The 24,115-nt window shown below is 29.0% G+C and overlaps 5 protein-coding genes across 5 annotated transcripts; 1 reads left to right on the top strand and 4 right to left on the bottom strand.

Moving 5' to 3' along the window:
* Positions 1-890: 890 nt before the first annotated feature.
* On the bottom strand, positions 891-10,480 carry LOC111036519 (sialic acid synthase). The gene is made up of 8 exons (XM_022318554.1): positions 10,376-10,480; positions 6,792-6,920; positions 6,466-6,720; positions 4,634-4,992; positions 3,385-3,568; positions 3,068-3,286; positions 2,272-2,622; positions 891-1,709 (listed from the first exon to the last, which is right to left on the bottom strand). Exons 1-8 carry the CDS (start codon positions 10,478-10,480, stop codon positions 1,581-1,583), a joined length of 1,731 nt encoding a protein of 576 aa, XP_022174246.1. The 3' UTR covers positions 891-1,580.
* On the bottom strand, positions 7,504-8,792 carry LOC111036520 (tigger transposable element-derived protein 4-like). The gene is made up of 2 exons (XM_022318555.1): positions 7,965-8,792; positions 7,504-7,901 (listed from the first exon to the last, which is right to left on the bottom strand). The coding sequence occupies exons 1-2, from the start codon at positions 8,767-8,769 to the stop codon at positions 7,822-7,824; spliced, it is 885 nt and encodes a 294-aa protein (XP_022174247.1). The 5' UTR covers positions 8,770-8,792; the 3' UTR covers positions 7,504-7,821.
* LOC111036521 (tigger transposable element-derived protein 4-like) lies at positions 8,745-10,378 on the bottom strand. Its single transcript, XM_022318556.1, has one exon. It carries the CDS (start codon positions 9,411-9,413, stop codon positions 8,766-8,768), a length of 648 nt encoding a protein of 215 aa, XP_022174248.1. The 5' UTR covers positions 9,414-10,378; the 3' UTR covers positions 8,745-8,765.
* Positions 10,481-10,734: 254 nt separating the features above from the next.
* Positions 10,735-11,834, top strand: LOC111036522 (protein TSSC4). Its single transcript, XM_022318557.1, has one exon. It carries the CDS (start codon positions 11,015-11,017, stop codon positions 11,639-11,641), a length of 627 nt encoding a protein of 208 aa, XP_022174249.1. The 5' UTR covers positions 10,735-11,014; the 3' UTR covers positions 11,642-11,834.
* A 758-nt stretch (positions 11,835-12,592) lies between these two features.
* Positions 12,593-22,629, bottom strand: LOC111036524 (myosin-IA). The gene is made up of 17 exons (XM_022318559.1): positions 22,235-22,629; positions 17,312-17,418; positions 17,003-17,198; positions 16,721-16,940; positions 16,450-16,659; positions 16,172-16,384; positions 15,905-16,103; positions 15,590-15,759; positions 15,416-15,525; positions 15,203-15,353; positions 14,877-15,121; positions 14,649-14,808; positions 14,419-14,585; positions 14,023-14,344; positions 13,816-13,956; positions 13,597-13,751; positions 12,593-13,442 (listed from the first exon to the last, which is right to left on the bottom strand). The coding sequence occupies exons 1-17, from the start codon at positions 22,321-22,323 to the stop codon at positions 13,253-13,255; spliced, it is 3,045 nt and encodes a 1,014-aa protein (XP_022174251.1). The 5' UTR covers positions 22,324-22,629; the 3' UTR covers positions 12,593-13,252.
* Positions 22,630-24,115: the final 1,486 nt, after the last annotated feature.

Below are 24,115 nucleotides of genomic sequence, written 5' to 3' on the forward strand. Positions count from 1 at the left end.
AGGACAATGTTAAAAAGTAAATTATAATATTATATGGCATTATCAAAAATCAATTCCTTCGAATCACTCTCTGAATAAAAGGTGCACAAGCATACAGACTGACAAGTGACCCGTAATTAATATCGAGACAAACACTGGACTCGGGTAATTCAAATTTTAAAGCAATATGTCATAGATTTGTGTACAGTACCTACATGGCTACATTACGTTTTTTAGTTTGTGATTTAAAATTAACTGTAGTCCCAGCTTAATTTTTTTATCTCTTTCATAAAATGCATTTAAAAAATGTATTTAATCTATATACTATAATTCGTGGATTAAACGTGAGTAATTTAGAATTTAGATAGTGCAAATTCTGACTTCAATCAGAAATCAAATAAACAGGATTTATTGTATACGATTTATCATCTATAAAAAATTTAAAATTTAAAAAGTATAAAGACAACGTGAAATTGTACTCAAAGTATCCTCTCAAATCTCGTCTGAAATAATAATATACAAGCCAATCTATTTTGAATATAATATACATCGCGGATCAACGTGCTACAAACACATTGTATTCTTTACATCCGTTCTCGGTTTCTCTATAGATGCCTTACTCTGAGTTACACATATTTTTAGTTTTGTCACTAGTTATGACTTAATTGTTGTTATTTAACTATTGCAGTTAGTGCTATGGAGTTCGACGTTATTAGTGTACATTTATGGTATATCTATACCTATGTGTTAAATATATTACAACGGGTAGTTATAATATTACCATTGTAAATAATTACGTTCCATAAATATATTTTATAATAAATTCGTACGTTTACCAATAGCGACGACGACAAATCAATGTTCACTATTTTACAGTAGGTACCTACCAGAAAATAAATGTATATACGCTATCATTATAAAAATCATAAGCTATATCTAAACATGTAAAAATTATATTAGAAATTTACAAAGAGCACACGTGTTAATACATACTACTATACAATATAAGATACATAAATGGCAGATAAAAGTCAGCTAGTAATGATACGTTTTTTTACTTACAACAATTTCTATTCAAAAATTTTAAAATAATTTAAAGTAAACGAAATGTAATGATGTGATGATGTAAAATATTTAAATATCTAAATAAGTCGAATATAGTATAGGTACAATGTTAAGTACATATGGTAAGGAGATTGGAATGTTCTTCTTTAGCTACCATATTGATGTGATCTGATTTGCAGGAAACTTTGTGAGTGCTTGAGCGTTATGTGAGTTTGGAGACCATATGAGTCTTAAAGTTGTATTTTTCAGTAAAATTATTAGTTTGTTATTTTATGCATAGAAATACCTGTTAAGCTATTGTGTATGAATGGCTGAAGAATAATTGAAGAATAATTAGAGTATACCTACTTTTATATTATTACATAGTATGTTGTTTAAAAATGAATTTTTCTATTATTTTCCTACATAATACCTGCCAGCATTTATATATACCTTGACTTATTTTTTTTTAAACAATTAAATTAAAATACCATATTTAGGCACCAATGAAAATTGTAAATGAACACTTTGAGGTGATACAGATATGCATATAATTATTAAATAGCTAAATTTCTTTCGATGTAACGAATGTCTCTAACAAGTTTGCTGAATTGTGAAGGGTCTAATGAACAAATATGATCCGATCCCTTCATATTTCTGTCTAGTGTGATATGTCTTTCAATAATCTGAAACAACATTAATATAATTACAATAATCAATTAATATTTAATAACTTCGTTAAGTATTAACTAATATTTTCTAATAATTACTAATATAAAATATTATAGATGCTGCTTAAACGGACACCTCACTTAACTAAAAATGTATAAAGTCCAGGCAAGACAAAAGGTATTTCTGCGTATTTCGTCCAGTCTATATTCTATTATAATGTTTTTATACTACGGAACTGAACAGTAATATTTATCCCCGGTGCCAGTAGCACAATAATTGATGTTTAATAACGGATAACACTCAGTAAAACTCAAATATAATTAATACATTTCAATTAATTTTCATTACAATATAATATTACTCTGTAATTGCATTACTTTAAAACACTAAACAGAGTCTCAATACTTTTTCTATATAATGGACATTTCCAATGACCCATTGAGAGTTCGTTGTCCTACAGCAGAGAAATATAGAAATATAGTATATAGACAACAGAACAATATGGTTATTATTTCACTGTATTTCTGTATGTTCTATAATGTAGTTACTCCCATAATCCCCTCTTCATATCCTTACTTTTGCACCGAGTGCTACTGACGCAGCTGTCAGAGAAGAGCCCACTTCGTGGCCGGAATAACCAATGATCGTGTTTGGAAAAGTCTTGCGGAGCGTCTTAATCATGTTCAGATTTGCCTCATCCGGTGGCGTCGGGTACGCGGACACGCAGTGTAACAACGCGAAATAATTATGGTACCGGCTGACTGTCTCGTAAGTGATCCGTATGTCGGCGAGCGTCTGCATGCCGGTAGATATGACCAACGGAACGTAAGCTTTGGCCGCCTTTTCCAATAACATTACATTGCCTGATTCGCCCGAACCGATTTTCACAAACGGCACTTTGAGGCTAACGATGAAATCGAATGAAACCTGCAGAAAACGGATATGTCATCTAAATGAACGATACTTTTTATATTATAGATAAAGTGGATAGTGCTCATTAGTGACAAATCTATGGGTCACTTCCCCCAACCTATAGTATCTTTAGTATTTTGTTTATTTTATTTAAGATATGTTTGAAGTACCAATACACATAATTTTATATCTTGTATAAGAAATATAACAATATACGAGTTAAACCCTTTGAAAAAAAGCCTACGTAGGTACTCCACTATGTATATATGTATAAATATACCTATTGGGGCTAATAAGTATTTGTTTTTATTCACACAACGATTACCTACAATAATTAAAATATAGCTTCAGTGGAAGTGAGTTTTAAACCATAACAATAATATTAGGATGATGTAAAAAATTAGAAAATCGTAATATAATAATATAAATGTATTCTGATAAATTGTTGCAGCTAATTTACCGGGTCCATTGCTGATGCAGTGAAATGAATTCCGACTTTTTTTACAGCATATCTCCTCAGTTCCTTATATTGATCTTCAGTGAACTCTAGAAAGTGTTTGTGTTCTCCGTAAGTCGTACCGAAAGAATTTTTACTGTTGTACAGTCTATTTCTGGCCAACAACGTGAATTTTTCATCTATACAACTTTTTTGAAATTTTACACAGTCCGCGCCACATTTCTAAAATAATTAAACCATACGATTTATACATAATAATATGTATACTATCAAAAAAGCATACATTATAGTATTATATATATTATAGATTAGGTACTTACTTTGGCCAATTTGATCAATTTTTTAGCCATCATTATATCACCTTGATGATTTTGTCCTATTTCAGCGATAATATAACATGGGCTTTTAAAATGTATGGATCGGCCCAGATTGATTTCAGTTATATAGTCGGTATACTCTGGTACTGGATCATCGTACGGCATATAATGAGTATAATGTTGCAGTCTAAAATTATTATAATATGTTAATGAATTACGAGTACCTAATACAATAAATTAACATGCAAATGTATAATGAAAATATAAAATAAAGAAGCCTAACATTGTTATGCAAAAAAATTATTCTGTGAATAAAAAAATTTTTAAATTGTATTATCAGTAGAAGTGAAGAATAATATCTAAATGTATTGTTGCATATTGATTATATTTAGAAAATTAAGTATTGTATGCTCTAAATCTAAAAATACTGTAGGGTATAATCGCCATATAGTGTATAACGTGCTACAAAGTAGTTTTTTGACTATAGTGATGAGACATGAGAAATGATTGAAATAATTTATTTAAATGAAAAAGTTTTTTTAGCTATAAATTCAAAATACAAACTGTTAAAAAAAATCCGAGGGTATTAAGTATTTACGTATTATCCGTACTAGTGTACTACATGTAACAGTTAAAGCTTCACTAAACTTCCGTTACAATACCATAATATTATATGTATAAATATATTATTTGGATTAAAACTGGTCTTGCATATTTTGAAAAATGAATAAAAATATATAATAAATGTAGGTAATCATACAATATACTAACAGAGCTAGGTTCAAAAAACTGTAGATGTATTATTACTTAGACTTTATTTATCAATAAAATCTCATTAATTCGGAAAACAAATAAAATAAATAATTATAAGGACATAAAAAGTGTTAAATTAACAAACCATATAATAATATTATGAATTAGGTAACAGGTAAGAATTATATAACCTATATAAACCAATAATAATAATTGTACACCTATAATTAATTCATTAGTTACTTATTAGTTAGTTATATTGATTTTTACTGTATTTTTCCCTCAAAAAAACATTTATTTTATTTTATGTTTTCCGGAAAGAATTTCTAGAGTAAAAATTGAAGTAATAATATAAGTTAAACCTGCAGTGTTATCTGGTAAATTGTCGATCGATACTGGCAGTCCGTATAATATAATATAATGTTATTATAAATAAATTGTAACTTATAAGTTATAAGTATATTTGCAATATAAAATGTTATCCTGAAAAATATCATACCCATCAAAATCAGAAACAAAAATTGGATCGTCTTCATCAACTTCAGATAATAGCTGTCGACCGATTACTACTGGGAAGTAAAATCCACACATGCTCTGTGTGTCACTAACTTTGATTTTCATATCTTCCGCTTTTAATATGGATCCACGTTCTAAATTTTTTGCAGCTACAACACTTTTGAATAACTTTTTGAAACATGGCAGTTCAGATGGGGAGAGTTTGTCTTTTTTCCCTGTTCCTAACGCAACTTCAACTGTCCTAATATTAGTCACCATGGTACGGAAGTCTCGAGTAGAGATAGACATCGCGTGATCGTATCCGATAGATTTATCGTCCAACGTAAACTTGCAAGATATCGCCTATAACAAAAACAATTATTTGAAAAAATAAATACATTTTCCTACATCTATGAACTCTTAGTATAATAATAATAATATTTATTTATTGCAATCACAAAAATGTATAAATTTCATATTCATATAAGTATTCAGTATTTCAGTATACATACAGAAGTTTCAAACTTATATTATAAGTTTTCACTTGTATGTGGAATCCACATTGTGGATAGCTGAGTTCATTAAAATAAAATAAAGTAACTTACAAAATTAAAACAAAATTAAACAAAATAATAAAAAAAAAGATAAAACTTTAAATAATGTTACAATAAGAAATAAAAATCAATCCAGGTATGTCTATACAAGACAATTTACGCAAGTGAGAATTTACAACACTTTATTTTAAAGTATAAGTATTAAGTACTTACATCATTTTTATACTGATTAAAATTAACAAAAGAAAAAAAATTTATGTTGTATTTATGTGATAATACTATAATTGTATTTACCTTTACTTAGGAGGCTTTGATTGCCAAAATTAGAGTTATTAAAGGGAATATTGAGGTTGTTATTATTTTTAATTTCGTATTATAACTTATAAGTATGCGATGGCCGATGGTTAATAATCTTTGGTAGTAGTTTTAATTTTAAGTGTATAAACTTGTTTGATTCTATTCAATTATTTTCCCCAGAGTCGGCCGTCAGCCGTTTGGTGGTTCTTAACATTTTAGATTTAACAACTTTATCACAAAACAAGTCGAAAATCGTGGTTTATCGATCAAAAACAATACAAATATTAGTTTGAGTGTGAAATAATCCATGAGTAATTTGTTTAATGAGGTTTAATCAAACTGTCAATATAATCATAATAACGAAACGGTGATATAAAATAATATTATACTTTAACGTCATAAGAAATCACAATTTGAAATATATGAACAAATTAATTAATTCTAAAAAAAAACAATTTTTTTTATATCATTATACGTTCTGGACCAGACAACTTAATCTCAACAGTTGAGGGTCGTTTCTACCATGGAACATTGTATCTAGTTGGTACTAAGCTCCTCCATCTTAGCTTATTTTCCCCCCGTAAAAATTCGAAGCTTCCCAGTACTTTTCTTGATAATTTGAAATAACTTAAAAATTAACATGAGTGTGAAAATGGAAAATTTACACAATACCGTGAAGGTTTTTGCCAAAATTAAAGAAATTATTTTTGTAAATCGAATGACGAATAAGTACTAACTACACACCTACACACTATTCACAACCCCTTACCTCCTGCACACGTCTCAAATACCGGCGACTCTTCAAAAACTGCTCTGATTATAGGTATACCTAATAGTTGTAATATAAATATAGTTAAATTAATTTATATTTAAATATAATTAAGTGTATACTACCATATAATTGCAGTAAAAAAAACGTTTAACTTTTTAATTTTAAGCTATTAGTTATTTAATATTGATAAATAGTCAATTCTATATTAATTACTTTTATTCCGATAGCAATAACCACTTCTGGAAGACAGGTGCTCATTTCTTGAAATTCCCAAAACTGAAGTTCGTGTTTGGGAAATTTTTGTTGTATTTTTTCCACTAGATCGACGGTTTCATATGATTTACGATCTTCGGAAAAATCCTTTTCTGGAATCGAAGGAAACGCTAGTTGCAAGTCACTACTTATTTCATCCTCGTCATTATTTATATCCTTAAATTGCTGGATTGGAGAAATTTGACGAATTGAATTCTAAACAAATTAATAGCACATTTGTACCTATGTGAAGTAATGCGTAATATGCATTTTACAAACTGACTAACCACTAACGATTTGGTCGTGAAAACAGCCCCATTATCTTGAGCCAACTTATGAAAGTTTGTGATATCTTCACTAGTAAATGGATTGGAATTTTCGTCAAGTTCCATTAATACATAATCCGCGCCACATTTCTAACAAAATTATAATATTATTAAAGACAATTAGTTGATGATTTCTATTCTGATAAAGAAAATAATAAATTTATTATTATTATTACAACTTATTTATAAAATAAAGGATTTTAAAAATTAACTAGTTATAGTAAGGTATACTTGGTATAATATGTTTAGGTATATTTTCAAGGAAAAGTCAATAAATACATTTTCATGAAATTTGAGCATTTAATATATTTTAAATGAATATTAAAAATGTTGAATTACAGTAATATATTCGTATATCTATATAATTTAAATACAAATTAATAATTTTATTATATTACATCACAATTTATAAATGACAATGTATATATTTGATTTAGATTAAATATGTAACAAAAATAATTATTAATTATATTTAAATAATAACTCACAACAATTGAAAATATGCTTATATTATTTGGAACTAGTAAAATAATTACATTGTCATCTTACATTAAGAATAGAAATTTATTTCATACTTTTAAAAGAGTTATCACTATTTTGTTTTTTCGATTTATAGACAATATAATTTAAGGAATTTAACCTAATATAATATATTTAGGTAGTGCCTATTATGTATAGTACAATATTTTAATACCTTGAATTTGAAAATTGATTGAGTTGTAATCTTATCAAAAGCTATTATTACTATTATTATAGATCTATATGCCAATATATTCTATATCAACTATGAAATACTTACCTAATATGGCTGAACAATTATAAAAATACCTAGTTTATACATTTCTAGGTAGAATAGCATATACAGTGCAAATAATACTCATGAATTATTATACGGCATAGTACTAGTATTATTTATATATTAGAATAATTTGTAATTACAAATTTACAATATAATATTACTTTAGATAAAACATTTTTTTTATGAAAATACTTAAGGCGCTTCTGTATGTTTTATTTTATCCATGGCATCTTCTATGGTTCCTAATGCTTCAAAATGAATATTGTCCATTCCTAAAAAAGTAATAATTATTATTTATTTGATATAATGTATTTGTATTTAAAATGTGTATATACCTTCGGTTGTTTCAATAAAATCACGTAAAATGTCTAAAGCTCTTGTGGCTTCTTTGTAAGAAACTTTTCTTGAAGTTGAATGATCGTCTCTGTCATTATCACGTATACAGTTATTTGCCAATCCCGCATCTTCAGATTCTATTTCAGAATCGTTCAAATTGCTGCAGATTGTTAGGTTATCATCAATTTTGACATAACTGTTAAAAGTAAATTCTGGCATTAAATTATACTTTTGTTTGATATACGACCATTCAGGGTGATTTTTTTCTTGATAGGGTTCTTGGTAGGAAGAAATTGTTTGAACAAGACTTAGTGTACCCGGGTGTTGAAAACCTGCTTTTTTGAAACTATTTGATATTACTTCAGACGTAACTTGTCTCCATGATTTGTCAGTTATTCGTATAGCTTGAAGCAAATCAATTGAAATAGTGCGTTGAAGTTCAGTATTAGAAGTTATTTTACGTATCACTTCTTTTCTATAAAAAACCTTGAAGTTTTGGATTATGCCGTGGCCAAGTGGTTGGATTTTTGAAGTGGTGTCGGTTGACAAAAACTTGATGGTAATCGCTTTTAAATTTGGGATAGTGGCATGAGCAGTGCAGTTATCAATAAATAATATAATTTTACGATTTTCCTTGAACAACTTTTCATCAAATTGTTTAAGCCATTTATTCCATAATAACGCCGTCATCCATGCTTTTGGGTTTGATTCATAATCTATTGGTAAAGATTTAATTCCTCTGAAGCATCTTGGTTTAGTAGACTTTCCGATTAGCAATGGTTTGATTTTTTCGGTACCACTCATATTAGTACACAAAAGAACCGTGACGGCGTGACGCGTTCCTTACTTCGTTTGCCATCCCGGCAATCGTCATCTCCATAAGATAGCTGCTCATTACTGTCCGGTAGACATTTATAAAAAATTCCTGTTTCGTCTGCATTGAAAATGTCGTTAGGCGAATATTCGTTGATGATGGTTAAAATATCATTTTTCCATTGAAAACAAAGTTGATCTTTACTGATAGAAAAATTCGACAAATTTCCACTGCAAGGTTTGCGTAAAGTAATGTTGTTTCGCTTTTTCCATTTATCCAGCCATCCAGTGCTATTTTTGAAATTCGTGTACCCCAGTGACTTTGCAAATATGTTGGCCTTTTCTTTTAATATAGGTCCACTTACGGGTAGGTTACTATTCTTACAATGGACATACCAATTGAATAAACTAGAATCCAGATTCGGAAACTCAGATAGCTTAATTTTCTTCCGGCTTGGTTGCAATTTGAAATTCGTCAAAATTTTTGTTTTATTTTTTAAAATAGTCGATAACGTAGAGCTCGGTATGCCAAATGCGTTTGCTACTTCATAATTTTTTTTCCCGCTCTGTTCGACCATATTAATGACGTTGACTTTTTCCGCAATCGTTAAGATTTTTAATTTTCGTTTCGACATATTTAAAATATAAAAATTGTTTTTTTTAAATATAATTGGACAGTAAGTTCACGCTTCCACAAAACCGTTTAAAAAAAGACCCGCATACGACCGCGTAAACTGATAAACGTATAGTATTTACTATTGAACCCAAATACTACACTGCACTGCTACAGATTCACGTCATGGATAAATATAAATAAAACTGCTACCGTATGGGTGATAATCCGAAAATTGCAAAATTTACTGAAGTGTAAAAATTCGATTTTTTAAAGTATAGTATGTGGACAATAATATTATATTGCAGCAGTAGGTATTGTTACATATTGTATGATAAAGTACGCTTACTTGTATTATAATTACAAGTCGAAACGATGTGGAAACTCTGTGGGGTGGGAAGGGGAATTCGGGGATGATACTTTTTTGCACGGCCGTCGGAGTTCGCAGATTTATAGATGATGATCGTCCAGCATAAATATGTAGGTATAGATGTATCTTATAATTGTATATAATAAATATTAATGTAATAAATCTACGGCATGTAGGTACGTCCGATAATTCGAAAGAGATTATATTATTGATGTATTACACAATTAATATAATATACGGCCGAGGGCGACCATAATATATCGTCTACGAGCAGTGCGCGCTCGCAGTTGTATCGTCTTCAGCTCTCGCAGCGGCCGTGGTTAGCGGATATAATTTCAGTACGAATGTTATCGTCATCGCAGATATAATATTAAAAATATTATATCATTATATATTTATTGTACATATTTTATAATAAGCACACACTCATTATATATAATAATATAATCGAAACGACGAAGCGAATAATGTTTAAATAATATAGTACAATATTATGATATCGTCTGGCGTTCAAGGTGTTCGTCCTACAATAATAATTATGTGTAAAATAGAGTCACGCTGTGATCGGTTTTTAAAAAAAGTGTTTCAATCATAAATTATATATTATGGCTCACGCATGCAGTTTCGATCAGTTCGCAGGCCAGCTTCGAGTTTCCTTCGTGATTCGTCGACAGATTTGCGATGACGTACACCCGACTGTTTTTGGCAATGTTCTTCATCCCGTTCAGTAAGATTAGGTAAGCTATTCGCGAGCGTCCGACTTCCAGACGAAAACGATGTACCTACTCGGGCCACGGTCGTCGGCGTTTTGCGTATGCCGTATTGATTTTTTTGCCCGCCACAAGTGGCGAATGACGTTCAAAGTTTCGTGGCACAGAACCGCGGTCGATGATAAACATAATGACCGCTACCACGACCACTGATGGACGGATGAACGAATGATACCAGACAGCAGCTGATAACGAATGAAAAATAATAATATTATTATTTACCACAATAGATGGTAGGATAGCTTACTATTTGGCAATTTAGCATATTATCCTTACTAGTTTGTTTTATAGTGCTACTAAAGTACAACATTACCGTTTACACTTTACTCCATCTAAACTACTTCGTATTTTTGTATAATATAATTATTGTAAAATGTACGTAAGTCGACCGTGACTGTTGTGATTTGCAATGCCAATGCATACAACGAAGTAATATCGCGGAAAGAAGTTTTTGGTGTATCAGTTTTCAATCGAACACGAATCATGTCTTTTCAGGATCCAACGTTCGTCGGTGACACTCCAGAGTTCCAGAACAAACGTACAAACCTGTTCGCCGTGCTTGATCAAGCAGAGAAGGACTTGGAGTCAAAAATTATAAAAGCTACGACGGCTGACGCACATGAAATACTCAATGGTCGTGTAGTACGCAGAACTGGTCGCTCGCTGACCAGACAGTTCCGAGGCAAAGACAGTCTGTTTGTCAAGCCTGAAATACCACCGTGGCGAATAATTGAAAAACACAGACCTCCAGATTTCAAATTGCATCCTCATAAGTGGACTAAATATTCATTGGCTGATGTAAACGAAATGAATGACAAAAGCAATGCAGCTGCCGCATTTGCTTTTCTTAAAGAAATGCAAACCAGAAAATCTAAAGATGACGAAAATGATAATGAAGAAGGTAAGAAAATAGTGTTCAAGAGAACCATGAAGTCCAACAAACCTGAAATGAAACCGAGTTTTAAGAGTACCAAACTGGTTATGCCAGAATATGAATTTGGAAAAAAGGTACAGAAGAAGAAAAGTAGACCAGAACGTACAACAGATGGAACTACTTCTCACAAAGAAATCAAACTTGGGCATTTAATGGAAGATGAAATTGATGAATGATTCATAATTTGTGTAAATTGTAAATATTAGTTGTATAACTCATTTTATGTTAAGAATCTTATAAGTTATTTTTAACTAAATAATTCAATTAATATTATCCAAATAAATTATTTATTAAAAATGTAAAAATCCACTCAAGTCTTGATTGTTTAATACTATCAATATTAACAAAATAAATGATTTGAGAATTTAATAAATCGTCCATAACTTAATATAATACCCCTTCCCCTCACCCCTCTTTAAATAATTAAAGTAAAATATATTCTAGTGTTAGTATAAATCAAAAATTTACTGTGAAAAAAAGGATTAAAAAATATAATATATTAAATATTTATTTATTTTTTGTTATTATATTATTATATTTTAATGTTATTTGTATTCAAAAATTGATGACAAAATGTGTATAATGTTTAAATAAATACATCTTAATGTAACACGGTTTAAAAATATTTTAAAGAAGAAAAATAAAACTTTATATAGGTATTTTTTTGAGATAAGTTCAATTTAAATATATTATTCATTAAATATTAGGTTGTAGGCAGTCAACAATCACATAAATAAAATCAATGAAAAATAATTTAAAAAGACAAATATTTCCCAAAAAAATATGATCATTAAACTCTTATATTGATATTACAGGGGATATTACCTATAAAATTAAAATACGTAAAGAAAATGTCAATAAATAAATTGTTGCACATAATGAGTGCAGAATTAAAAATTATGTGTAAAAACACGTATTATATGTTAATAATGAAACTGGGAACTTTTGATTATCAATCATAATTCATAACAATATAAAGGAGGAGTTACACAAATGGTTTTAGTGTAATACTAAATTGAATAGGATAGTTAAAAAAAATTATTGTATGCTCTTTTTTTTTAGAAAATTCAGAGACTATTTAAGTACAGTTTTGAGGTGATATGCTGAGAAACTTAAATCCAAAAATGTAATATTAAATATAACATAAAATATATTTGTTTATAGTGCTTCAAAACACATACAAGTTACACATAAAATATATAGATGTATAAAACTTATTATACCTTATTAGTTATTACAAACAACTTTTTTTTTAAATAACTATACAAATAGGATAATAAAGTATAAAATTATACAAATTTGAATAATGCTGATATGTTATGCTTAAACTAAATATCATACAAATACACAAACATAAAAATTAAATAGTTTCCTAAGAAGAATGTGAATTAATAAATAATTACGACAAAATAATGTGATGAAAATTAAAAGTATAGGTATGAAATACTATAATTGCACATACAAATAATAAAGAAGTATATAAATGAACTAGTTAGAAATCACAGTTTAATCAATTAATATAAGGCACAAAATTCCAATGGCATGTGTTAATCAATCATTTTAAATATTAATTAAATTAAAATCACCGTGTTAGTTTATTTTTAAATAAAATAAGAATAAACTATCTTTTAAAATACATTTAAAATTTAAAACTTGTTCAAAGTTTTAATTTATTAAAACTATAATGCCTTTGAGTAAATTACGAAAGAAAATGATTTTCTATTTTTGACTTTGTACTCGATTATTTTTTTACAAGATTGAATAAAAAAATTAATATCTGACATTATTTAAGCTTTAATAAATGGATGAACTGCAACATTTGGTGGTATGATATATACAATACCACCATTATCATCTTTTCTAAAACTTGCAGTTGATGTTTGTGGATTGACTTCAACTCGAAGCATTCGAGACTTTTTTCCCAACATACAATTAAATTTGTTGGACACATTTACTGGTAACTCAGAATTCCTCAATCTAAAATAATACAAATTCTTTAAATAACGAAACAAAATAATTTATAAATTTTATTAAAAATATATATCACATATGTATAAGTTAATAATTTTTTTAAAATTTTAACAGAATTTAAGTACTCTGTATTAGATATCATAAATTTCAATTTTCTTACTGGAAATATCTGGTGCTGATTACTCCTAAAAGCTCTCCAATCCTGTCTTCATTAATGTCAGTAGTTGGTTTTAAAGTAACTACAAGATCATTTCCTCGATTAGAATGAATTACAACCAGTTGATCTTGACCTGGACTTACACTCATTCCGGTTACCTAACAATAAGTTTATAAATTATAATATGTCTATAATTGGTTATTTTAATCACAAATTGTTTACTTCTTGTATAGGCATTCCTTTTTTCATTGGTTTGAAATTTGTTATGTCCAATTTATAAACTGCCCAATCAGTTATTAATATTGCACGATCTGCACACTTATTATAACGGTTCGTTTTATGAATAAAACTCGAAAACAACACCTACATATTTTGTTCATAAAATTAATATAACAATCTAAATAAGCATTCAAAATATTATATCAATACCTGATTAAATCGATCAGAGTTCTTTAGGTTATTCAATGCAACTGTATAGTTTGCATTTTCTACATTTTCTGTTGGTGATGAAAGATAATCACCTCTCCACATACGTTTTGCACCCCAACTTGGCCGTTTTCCCCATAATAGAGATGCAGCGTAAACTTTGCATCGTAACTGTGGCCATTCACTTCTAGGATAGGGACTTAAAAGTTTGTATGCCTTCCATCGTTTGTATATAGACTTTAATGAAGGTTCTAATTGACGAACAGCAAAATTTGTGTGGGGCCAAATGATTGATTCCTTATGATGCGCATTCATTTCACAAGTTCTACAACACAAACATTGATTCATCTATCAATTATAACTAAAAGCGTTGATTATATGTAAAAATGTTTAGTTAACCTATGAGCTTCCAAGACAGATTTGAGGTATGTACGTATTTTATGACGCCGATAAAATTTAATTATAAAATAGGCAGCTTTCATTTTGCGGAATTTAGCACGACAAATAGCACCTCGCCACTGTTTTTGCAATAATATAACAATAGCTGGAATTAATTCTGCTCTCATCTGAAAAAATATCATCAAAAAATTAATGTATTTTATTGTTAAATACCTAGGTGTCTTACATACCTTTTCCAGGGAAAATAATGTTTGAGGTGATCTAATAAATAACTTTGTTATCCCATACTTAACATCATTTGAAAAATTATTTTCATCTATTAATGCTCTGGTGGCTTCTTTGTCACTACATTTATAACTAGGCCATGTAAAACCACTTATCATTTTATACCTAAATATAACATTACACAGTATTATTTATTTTTGTTTAATGTACATGATGTATAAAATCACACTTACCTTTTGAGGAATCTGCTATAAGGCTGTCTATGAGCAAATCCAGCCCTTCGTACTCTGACATTTTCTAATAGACCCAAATAAGAAACTTGATGAACAACTCTTTTATAGTCTATCCCAACAGGAGCCTTATTTTCATTTGGTTTTATACATCTCACATAATATGGCATTTTACTATTTAATGTTTTGACCAAAGCAATCATTGATGTTTTAAATGCACTTCCAGCAGTTACTGGCCTTTTTGTTGTCTATGGAAAGCAATGCAATTAAAATTATTAAGCACTTATGAACAAGTTACATAACAATTGTTTTTTGGTAATTATACTTACAGATTTTATATCTAAGGCTCCTTCAGGCCACATATCTCTAATAATTGGGTTCTTTGAAGAGTAAAGCAGTCTTTTAAAATCTTGAAATAATGTATCTTTATTTTTTTCCAAAAAACCATAAATATTGTACACTACATCACCAGCGTAATGTCTTGAAATAATAATAATAATAATTCAAATAAAATGTATATATTAAAAACTATGAACACTTACAAAATTTTAAATTGAGTCTTATGTTTTAAATCTTTGTCCAATGTATTCACCTGTCTGCTAGAATAGTGTTTGTGATGCGACAGTTTTGAGTCCATGGCTTCTAATAACATCTAAACAAACAAATGTAAATTAATTATTCAAGTGAATAATATTTATTTGCATTAATCAACATACTTCATCATTTACTTTGCCTACATTCAGGCAAGCTTCATCCATAATTGCAATTACACCTTGATGTGGTTTTTCAACAAGATCACAAATTATTTGGTTGTTAAAATATTTGATTTCTTGCCAAGCTATGCCTTCTTTTTTGTACTCTTCTTGCTCTTGACGCAACACCAAATCTATTGATGAAATAATACATATAGAAAAACATATTGATTCATTAAATGTGCTTATAGTACAATTTTATAAGTTTTATAAAAATTAATAAACTGTTATAAATTATACAATTTGGTTTATGAATAAGTTGATTATTTAAACAAATACCTATGAATACTTGTTGAAGCTTTTCATTACAGTAATTAATGCAAAATTGTTCAAAGCTATTATGTTCAAATACTTCAAATCCATAAATGTCTAATACTCCGATTACAGTTCCTCCTTTATACTTATCATTTTCAATATATGGTATTAAGGCTTCATTGACTTTACTTACTATCCAAGTAAACAACCGATCATAAATTGCCTATACAAATAGAAAATTAAATTAAAATAATATTTTTGCAGCAAGAAAATTAATAATTTAAATAATACTTTTGCTAATGCATCTCTCCCAACTTCAGCCTGAGATAAAGTGTGAGCTTTCTGCAATACTTCACCATTTGCTGCAATTATACGTTTACTTAGAGCTGTTAAAAGATCATTTGTGTCAACCTCTAACAGCTTGGATACTTGTTCAACTGGATTATTATGAGATTTAGTCACAGTAATAGTATCATCATCATTGGTTGAAAATGTTACATTTCCCTAAAATTAACAGAACAATAATTTATTAGATATTTATTATGTTGGCAATTTCAAAATGTATTTACTAATTGTAAGATAGCAGCAACAATTTTCCAAGTGGTTTTAATGTCAATCACTGAAAATCCAAGTGTCTTACAAGCACTTAAGGTAGCTTGAAAATCAGATTTATCAGCTGATGTGATTGTGGATTTTCCTTGCTGTGTATAAAAATAATGTTGGGGATCTGGATTCAACCCTAAATTGCTAGCTTCTTTATGTGTTGTATTTCCTAACGCCTACAAAATATAAGGTTTATCTATATACTTAATGTCATTTAGTTTTAATTGCATTACTTACCTGGTAAAAACTATGGAAATTACGTTCGCCAAGTTGCTGTTGTATAACACGAGATTTTTCAAGTAAATAATTAATAACTCGTCCACCAATTGGATCTCCTTTAAAATCAAAATTTATATCCATATATTTTCCAAATCTAGAGGAATTATCATTTCTGTTGGTTTTAGCATTTCCAAATGTCTCTAAAATTATGTTTGATTGAATCAGGATGTTCTTTACTCTATAAATTATTAACAACATTAAAATAAAAAATTATTTCTCAAAACAAGAGATGTAGTTTACCGTTCTACTTCTTGTTGACCAGTCAAATTAGTGACTGCAGCAATATATTTCATTATAATCTTAGATGCTTCAGTTTTACCACTTCCTGATTCACCACTAATAACAATACAAGAATCTTGACTGTGCATTTTCATGCTACGGTGTGCAGAGTCAGCAATTGCAAATATATGTGCAGGGTTTTCAAAAATCTCCCGTCCTTCATGCAGAACACACAAAGTGTATAAATTCAATTAGAAATGGGCAAAAAGCCAAAAACAATGCATAAACTTCATAAATGTTCATAAATAACATTTGAAATAAAAATATTACCTTTATATTGATTTATGTAGTCTTGCCCGTAGATGTTTAAAGTGCGGTATGGATTTACAGAAATACAGACTTCTCCAATATAGGTATATATAAAACCAGAGTTAAATCTAATAAGAAAAATATACATTTATTATGTAAAGAAATAGGTAGTTAATTAACAAAGTAAATTAATAATTTTGTAGAGTAAAATTTTAAAATTAAAAACTTAATTTAATAATTCACATCAATTTCAAGGATGAGCTAACATTCTGTATGCCAAATGGAGGGTCTTGAATTAGACTAAGTAGCCAAGTAGTACATTTTGATTAAGTGTCACCATCCAATTATTTCCAATATAAATTTAATAGAGCTCGGCTTTATTTTTAAAGGTTCCTAGATGAGTATAGAGATGGTATAATGTATAAAATAGCAATAGGAATGTTGGATACTTGTTGGTTATTGTCACTACCTATACAATTGTCTGGTAAACTTAATTCTGCAATTACCATAGGTTAACATTACATTATATTATTTTTATAACATTTTGTGATCTATATGACAAAATAATATAAGTAAGTCTAACCAACAAGACTTAAAGTTTAGGGAAGTTAAAGCATATATAACCGATGCACGACTACTAACAAACTAGTTCTCCGTTATGCACATTTTCATCTCTAACATCTGAAATTTAATACAAACAGAAAACATTTTATGACTTTTCTATATAATATTTTGTCTAAGAGATGAGTGTGTGGTCATAAATGAAAATTATACTTAAGGAACAGATATTTAAAATGTAATATATAACATTTTGCCTATGCAATATGCATGTTGCAAGGAATTGGTTTGTTGGCTTGTTGGCATATGCTTACGATTTAAGTTTTGTTGGGCAGACCTACTTATATTATTTTGTCTTGTAGATTATATAATTGTTTTAATATAAGATAGAGTTTACCTGTAGTAGTCGTAATAAGAGAATTGAGTTCAGTGGACAATTGTACAGGCAGTCGCGATAATCAAGTACAAAAAGTTTTAATTAAAATAAAATAAATTGTTCAAGTGTATGTGTGTTTGTTAAAATATAGGTTACAATGTATTAAACTTTAACTCAATAATTTATTTATTTTTTGGCTTACTTCCAGCAGAGTTGGATAGCAGCAGATAGCCATGTAAAAAGTAGCAGAGTTAATTATTATGAAGGACCTTTAACATAATAAAAAAATCAATCAAACTACAACTACATTTTTTTTCCAAAGACCTCATTTCTCAGATTAGTAGAAAAAAGTATCAGATTTTGTACAAAGTATAAAAATAAATAATAAGCTATTAGAATTTGTAGACCCATTGTCTTTGTCAATTTGTTAACAGCATTTATAGGCAGGTAGTAAAATATATTTTTAAAAGAAAACATTAAGTAGAATAAATTAAAATTACTTCCAATAGAAACTGTAATATAAATCTTAACATTATTATAATAAATTAAAAACAATAATAAGAGTGTCATATTTGTATGTTAAAAAATTAAAAAAATATTTTACCATTGCCAACCAACTTTTTTTTAAATTGGCCTTTATGTCTAACATTATCCATTTATTAGGGCAATTTTGTTTTTATCAGCCAAAATAATTAGATGGAGTGAAATAGATTTGGAATTTGTTTGAATAAGATGTATTTACATCAATCTATTATGCTCTTATTCAAATGAGTACCTAACTATTATTGTAACTTTGAGAAAAAATCCGAAAATTCATCATACATTCTTCAGATTTCTATTAATAGTATACAATAATAAGTAATATTATGTTATATTGTTAATAACTACACTTTTTTAATTTTATTGTTATATAAAATGTATACAATATAGATACAATCTATTTATGTTTGTTTTGTTTAGTACTGAAGCATATTTTATAAACATAAAGTATATTAATTAATAATATATTATGATATATTTATACAATTTATCACTGTTATAATAATTAACTGTAATAATCAATAAGGTATGGAAATAAAACTATAATATTTATAAATAGGTAGCTGAGTTTATAGTTCAACATCTAATGTAACTTATACAATTATAAATGTTGTTTAAATAAGAATCCATTTGAAAGTAGAAATTAGCTTTGGAAACACTTAATCCATAGTTGTTTAGAGATAGTGTAAATGGCACAAATGTATAAAATATTTTGATTAGCTTTCATTGCAGACGATTGTTCTAATATGGGCATGGTGTACCTATGGTTAGAAAAGTAAAAAAAAACCAGTTGTTGACATTGACTGCCAAGAGGATATGTATCAAATTAAACATTAGAATAATATTCTATATTCTACTGTTTAATTTGATACTTCAATAGAGCACATTATAATATAAAATATTAAGCCATGCAGATAAAAAAATGTATACAATTTCATTTTAAATATAACTATTTTGTCTTAGGTCAGGCAATAATAGGTTCACATAAATAATATTCAAAAAATGTTGTTGGAATTTACAATTAACTAGATAGGTAATCATTATAATTTAAATGACCTAATATAATTTATCTCGTAAGCTTATTTAATTTAGAAATTGTTTGATATAGTGAAAAGAAAAAATACATATTAAAAAGCAGTGTGTTTTAATGATCCCAATAGAATAAAAAATACTAATTAATATAACAAAGAGTATAATAAAATAAAATAGTTTTCAATCACAGGGTTATCACTTAACACAGTTCCATATCTGTCATATTTGTTAAATTAGGTAGACGCTTGGGTAGACGTTTCATATTTTACTTTTGTTGTTTGAAAAAAAATTGTTCAATTGACCTATTTGTGTATTGATTCATGACCTTAGAAAGGGTAAAACAAATCTTGGATTAGTGTTTTTTTTAGTATTGTATGTTTAGAAAAACATACATAAATATTATAAATAGAAATAGAGGATTATACAAAATAAGTTTACTGCATTCAGTATAGGTGTATGTTATTTACATTATATAGGATAAAGTTTAATTTTTTTGTAAATATTATGCTTATTAAATTAACTGCTAAATTTATTTATATGTACCTACTTTTAAAATAAAAATATAAAATCTATATTAAACAATTATGATTAAAAGGAACATTTTATAATTAATAATTCAGTTTATTTTAAGGATGTTCTTAAAAAATTGAAAATATCATATGGGTAAATAACAGGAAGACAAATAATACCATATTTATTATGTGTGTAAAGTATGACTGCAGGGCAAGTATATATTAGGTATTCTGGAATTACTAATTTAAAATGAATGGTGAAGAAAACATGAATTCCAATTCCCCGTTTTGTATTCTTTATTTCTATACCTGTACTCAGTATATAAAATCTTTCTCAATTTGTATTAATTAAAAAGTTTGGATACATATTTAATGTATCAGATATGTAGAATATTTAGTTAGGTAAAACCAAATCCAAGTTAATATACTTGGTGTAAGATACAGAACAAATATATGTTTGTATACAAACTCTGAACATGGTGATATATTAAGATGTTTAAAAATAGAATAACCAGATTTATAAAATTATAAATTATTGAGACAAAATTTTGTTTTTTAACCACCGTGTTATTATTATGTTAACCTAATAAATTAAAAAATTAAAGTAGGTAGGTACCTGCTTCAATTGTACTGTCATAAATTATAATTATGCATTAATACATAACACATACCATAATAAATATAGGGAACTATCTACATCAGTTTTCAGAATAATTGAATGTTAAATGAGTAAAGTATAATGAATAAGTACACAAATAATGAATTTGTGTTAAGATTACATTAAATTCTCCCGCTAATGACTAATAAAATCAAACAAAATTAATTTATAACCATGACTGAGCAGTGAACAATTGTAAAACATGGTTTTTAAGTACCACCCATAATAAGATAACAGACATTTAAAATAAATATCAAAATTATTACATTATGTTTATCACAAAATATATTGCGCCTGTGCATAAGATAGGTAGTTTATTTTTGTTAAAGATTAAAAATAAAAAACACGTTAAAAAACAATCGAAAAACCGATATGACATAATATTTATTCATAATTAATTACTATAATTACTATCAGTAAAAAACTAATGATAATAATTAATAAAATGTAATATACTACCGAGGCAATTACTGTTGAAACTACTATTTAAAATTAGTCTCGAGTGAAATGTATAAAAATATTTCCGTCAAGTGTACCTATAAGTACTCTGGTACTCATCGTTACACAGACATGGGATGAGAATATGATTCAAGGATTGATTCGTCATATTTCATGCAGTATGACTAGTACTACGTAGGCATAATTTTATTATTTTTCCATTAGAAAACCTTATAAGCTCCGACGACGTAGGAATTTTAATAGTTATAATACCGTAATACTTCTACCGCAGCGTGCATACACAATACGCCTAATATATGTATATTGTAATGTAAGTATGACATCATCGTGGTAATTATTCAATGACACACTACACACAATGTCTGTGCCGAGTTACGATATTATATAAATATAATAATAATAATATATTATAGTATTATTAAATAGTTTCATTATTAATTATTAGTCACGATTAGTCGACACTCGAGTGTCACACACAAGTCGACAGCCTTATCTGGCCAGATATTAGCCGCGGATTCCGTCGGTGTTTAGAAGGAAATTCAAAAATTATCTTAAAATTGTCAAGGACACTGCGTCGATTGGACGGGGCCGACCAATCGAGCGAGCGGGTGTATGCGAGATCGCGGGTGGAGGGTAGTTTTTGAACTGTTAACGGAATAACCACCGTCAACGGATAAATTATCAATCATAATATTATTATCATTATCAATGACAGTTTTGTACTCGTTTAAATCTCTTGGCGGGGCGAAATCCTTGTTGCTCAACTCTCATTAATAACATAATATTATCACCGAACGACCTGCACTTACCTCAAAGTCAGGTTTTCCATGAATCTCTCGATCGTGATCTCGTCCAGCAGGACGAAATCCACGATTCCCGGTTCGTCTCGAGTGGCCATGGTGATATCGTTGTCTTCTCGAGTGGTAACGGGACGCTGTGTCGGTGAGTAGGTGTATATTTGTCACAGATTTTATGGACACATATTTATTTCGAGCAGGAAATGTCGGGACGACTGTGTCGCGGGCCAGGGAGAAACGACCGTTCGAATTTTTATTACGGTCGTCGGCACACGAACAGTTAAGCAACGCTACCACCTACAGCCCACTAAACTACTACAGTAACAGTACTAGTGTACTACTACAACGCTACTAGTTAGCAGTTACTACGTTTTTAGTCGAACACACGCCACACGGCGACTGGAAACTGTGGAAAGTGGGAAGAGGCGACCGCGGTCTTGTGGGTGGTGGTGACAGTGCGTCCGATACAACGGACGCGAAATTATCGGTAGCCGCGTTATTCGGCTCTGTATCATGCCGTGGTATCCGCAGACGCCATAATATTTACCATTATTACCGTAGCTTTTCGGGACTTCGAAGACCGAAGGAAGGTATTACCCGTAAGCCCGCGACGACACAAACACGGACACACGGTCATCGCTCATCAGAGTTTCGACTTTTGATGGATCGTAAATTCACACGGCTCACAATTCACATAAGACATAAGTGCATAACATCTCAAGCCATGATATTATATAACTATAATAGCTACCAGCAACCAGCTGCAGACGGCAATAAAGTTTTTTGTTTTACGTTCTAACCGATTTACCACCCGGCGAGCAACTACGATAATGTTAGACGCAATTTTTATTTCGCTGTAGGCTCACAACGTGTCATTATCATTGCTATTGTTATTATTATTATTATGTTGGAGAACAGCTGCCGTCTTTAGTATGGATACAAAATATAAAACAATACATCACGTCTCGGACGGTTACGCTTTTATTTTTCAAAAAAATATTGTAGATCTCATAATATTATATTAATACATTACATTTAAATGTGTCACGGTCACCCATGCCCCATCTGTTAATAATTACTTAACATCAATTGTATATACAATTATTATATAGATATTTATTATTATAAATAAATTACAGATTGTGAAAATTGTGAATAAAAGAAAAAAATGGATTGTAGATCATTGCAAATGGTTTTCCGCCGTAATCGTAGCATTCAAACAATCGGTTCAGCAATTATGGAGATAGATTTTCCGCTTACCGCTGAGTAAACACGCGGCTGCCTAATGTTCCGGTGGTAATTACGAGTTGACAGTTGACCTACCTTTGCCGGAGATGCGATATAATCCGTTTCGAAGAAGCGATAACAACAATCACGAGAATTCTCTACCCGGAAGAATACCATCATGATCGTTTATATGACGCTGTTCGGCCGTTTGTTTAATCTAAATATTTTAACACCATTGGAGTGACCATGGACAATTATTGTATTATAGCTATGAACTTGTGTATACTTTTGAGCGAGGTGTGATGTGTGTTGATATAAAATATAGATCTTGAAGTGTTGCATGTACCTTAACTTTGAGTCACCTGTAATCATGCACGTCGAATAACATAATTATGTGACTTATGGGCAATAATTCTTAACTGCTTAAGATAAAAGATAGTGAAATAGTTCAAATTAAGATTGTGTTTGTTATTATTAGAAATTATTAACTATTTTAGAAGTTATTTTATAGATACTGCTATTAGATAGTTGCAAAGTAAACACAGCAATCGCACGTATTTGGAATTTGTTTTTTTGTTAATTGGTGCCTTGAACTCTGAGTATAAGTTTATAATATGGAAGTATCTATTTTTATTTAGTACACTTCTTAGACGTTAATACCTATGT

Source organism: Myzus persicae, unplaced genomic scaffold (genome assembly GCF_001856785.1).
Source record: "Myzus persicae strain clone G006 unplaced genomic scaffold, MPER_G0061.0, whole genome shotgun sequence".
NCBI classification, from domain to species: Eukaryota; Metazoa; Arthropoda; class Insecta; order Hemiptera; family Aphididae; genus Myzus; species Myzus persicae.

Bases quoted from the DNA above. Each gene is read 5' to 3' on its own strand.
- LOC111036520 (XM_022318555.1), bottom strand. From the start codon at position 8,769: ATGAGTGGTACCGAAAAAATCAAACCATTGCTAATCGGAAAGTCTACT. The intron at 7,902-7,964 runs GTATATACACAT...TTACTTTTTTAG, and splicing joins TTTTATTGAAACAACCGAAG to GAATGGACAATATTCATTTT.
- LOC111036521 (XM_022318556.1), bottom strand. From the start codon at position 9,413: ATGTCGAAACGAAAATTAAAAATCTTAACGATTGCGGAAAAAGTCAAC.
- LOC111036519 (XM_022318554.1), bottom strand. From the start codon at position 10,480: ATGAAGAACATTGCCAAAAACAGTCGGGTGTACGTCATCGCAAATCTG. The intron at 6,921-10,375 runs GTGAGCCATAAT...TAATTTTGTTAG, and splicing joins AACTGATCGAAACTGCATGC to AAATGTGGCGCGGATTATGT. The intron at 4,993-6,465 runs GTAATTAATATA...TTTTTGTTATAG, and splicing joins TTATTGCTATCGGAATAAAA to GCGATATCTTGCAAGTTTAC.
- LOC111036522 (XM_022318557.1), top strand. From the start codon at position 11,015: ATGTCTTTTCAGGATCCAACGTTCGTCGGTGACACTCCAGAGTTCCAG.
- LOC111036524 (XM_022318559.1), bottom strand. From the start codon at position 22,323: ATGGCCACTCGAGACGAACCGGGAATCGTGGATTTCGTCCTGCTGGAC. The intron at 14,345-14,418 runs GTTAACTAAACA...TTTGTGTTGTAG, and splicing joins TCTGTCTTGGAAGCTCATAG to AACTTGTGAAATGAATGCGC. The intron at 13,443-13,596 runs GTAAGAAAATTG...GTATTATTTTAG, and splicing joins ATCAGCACCAGATATTTCCA to ATTGAGGAATTCTGAGTTAC.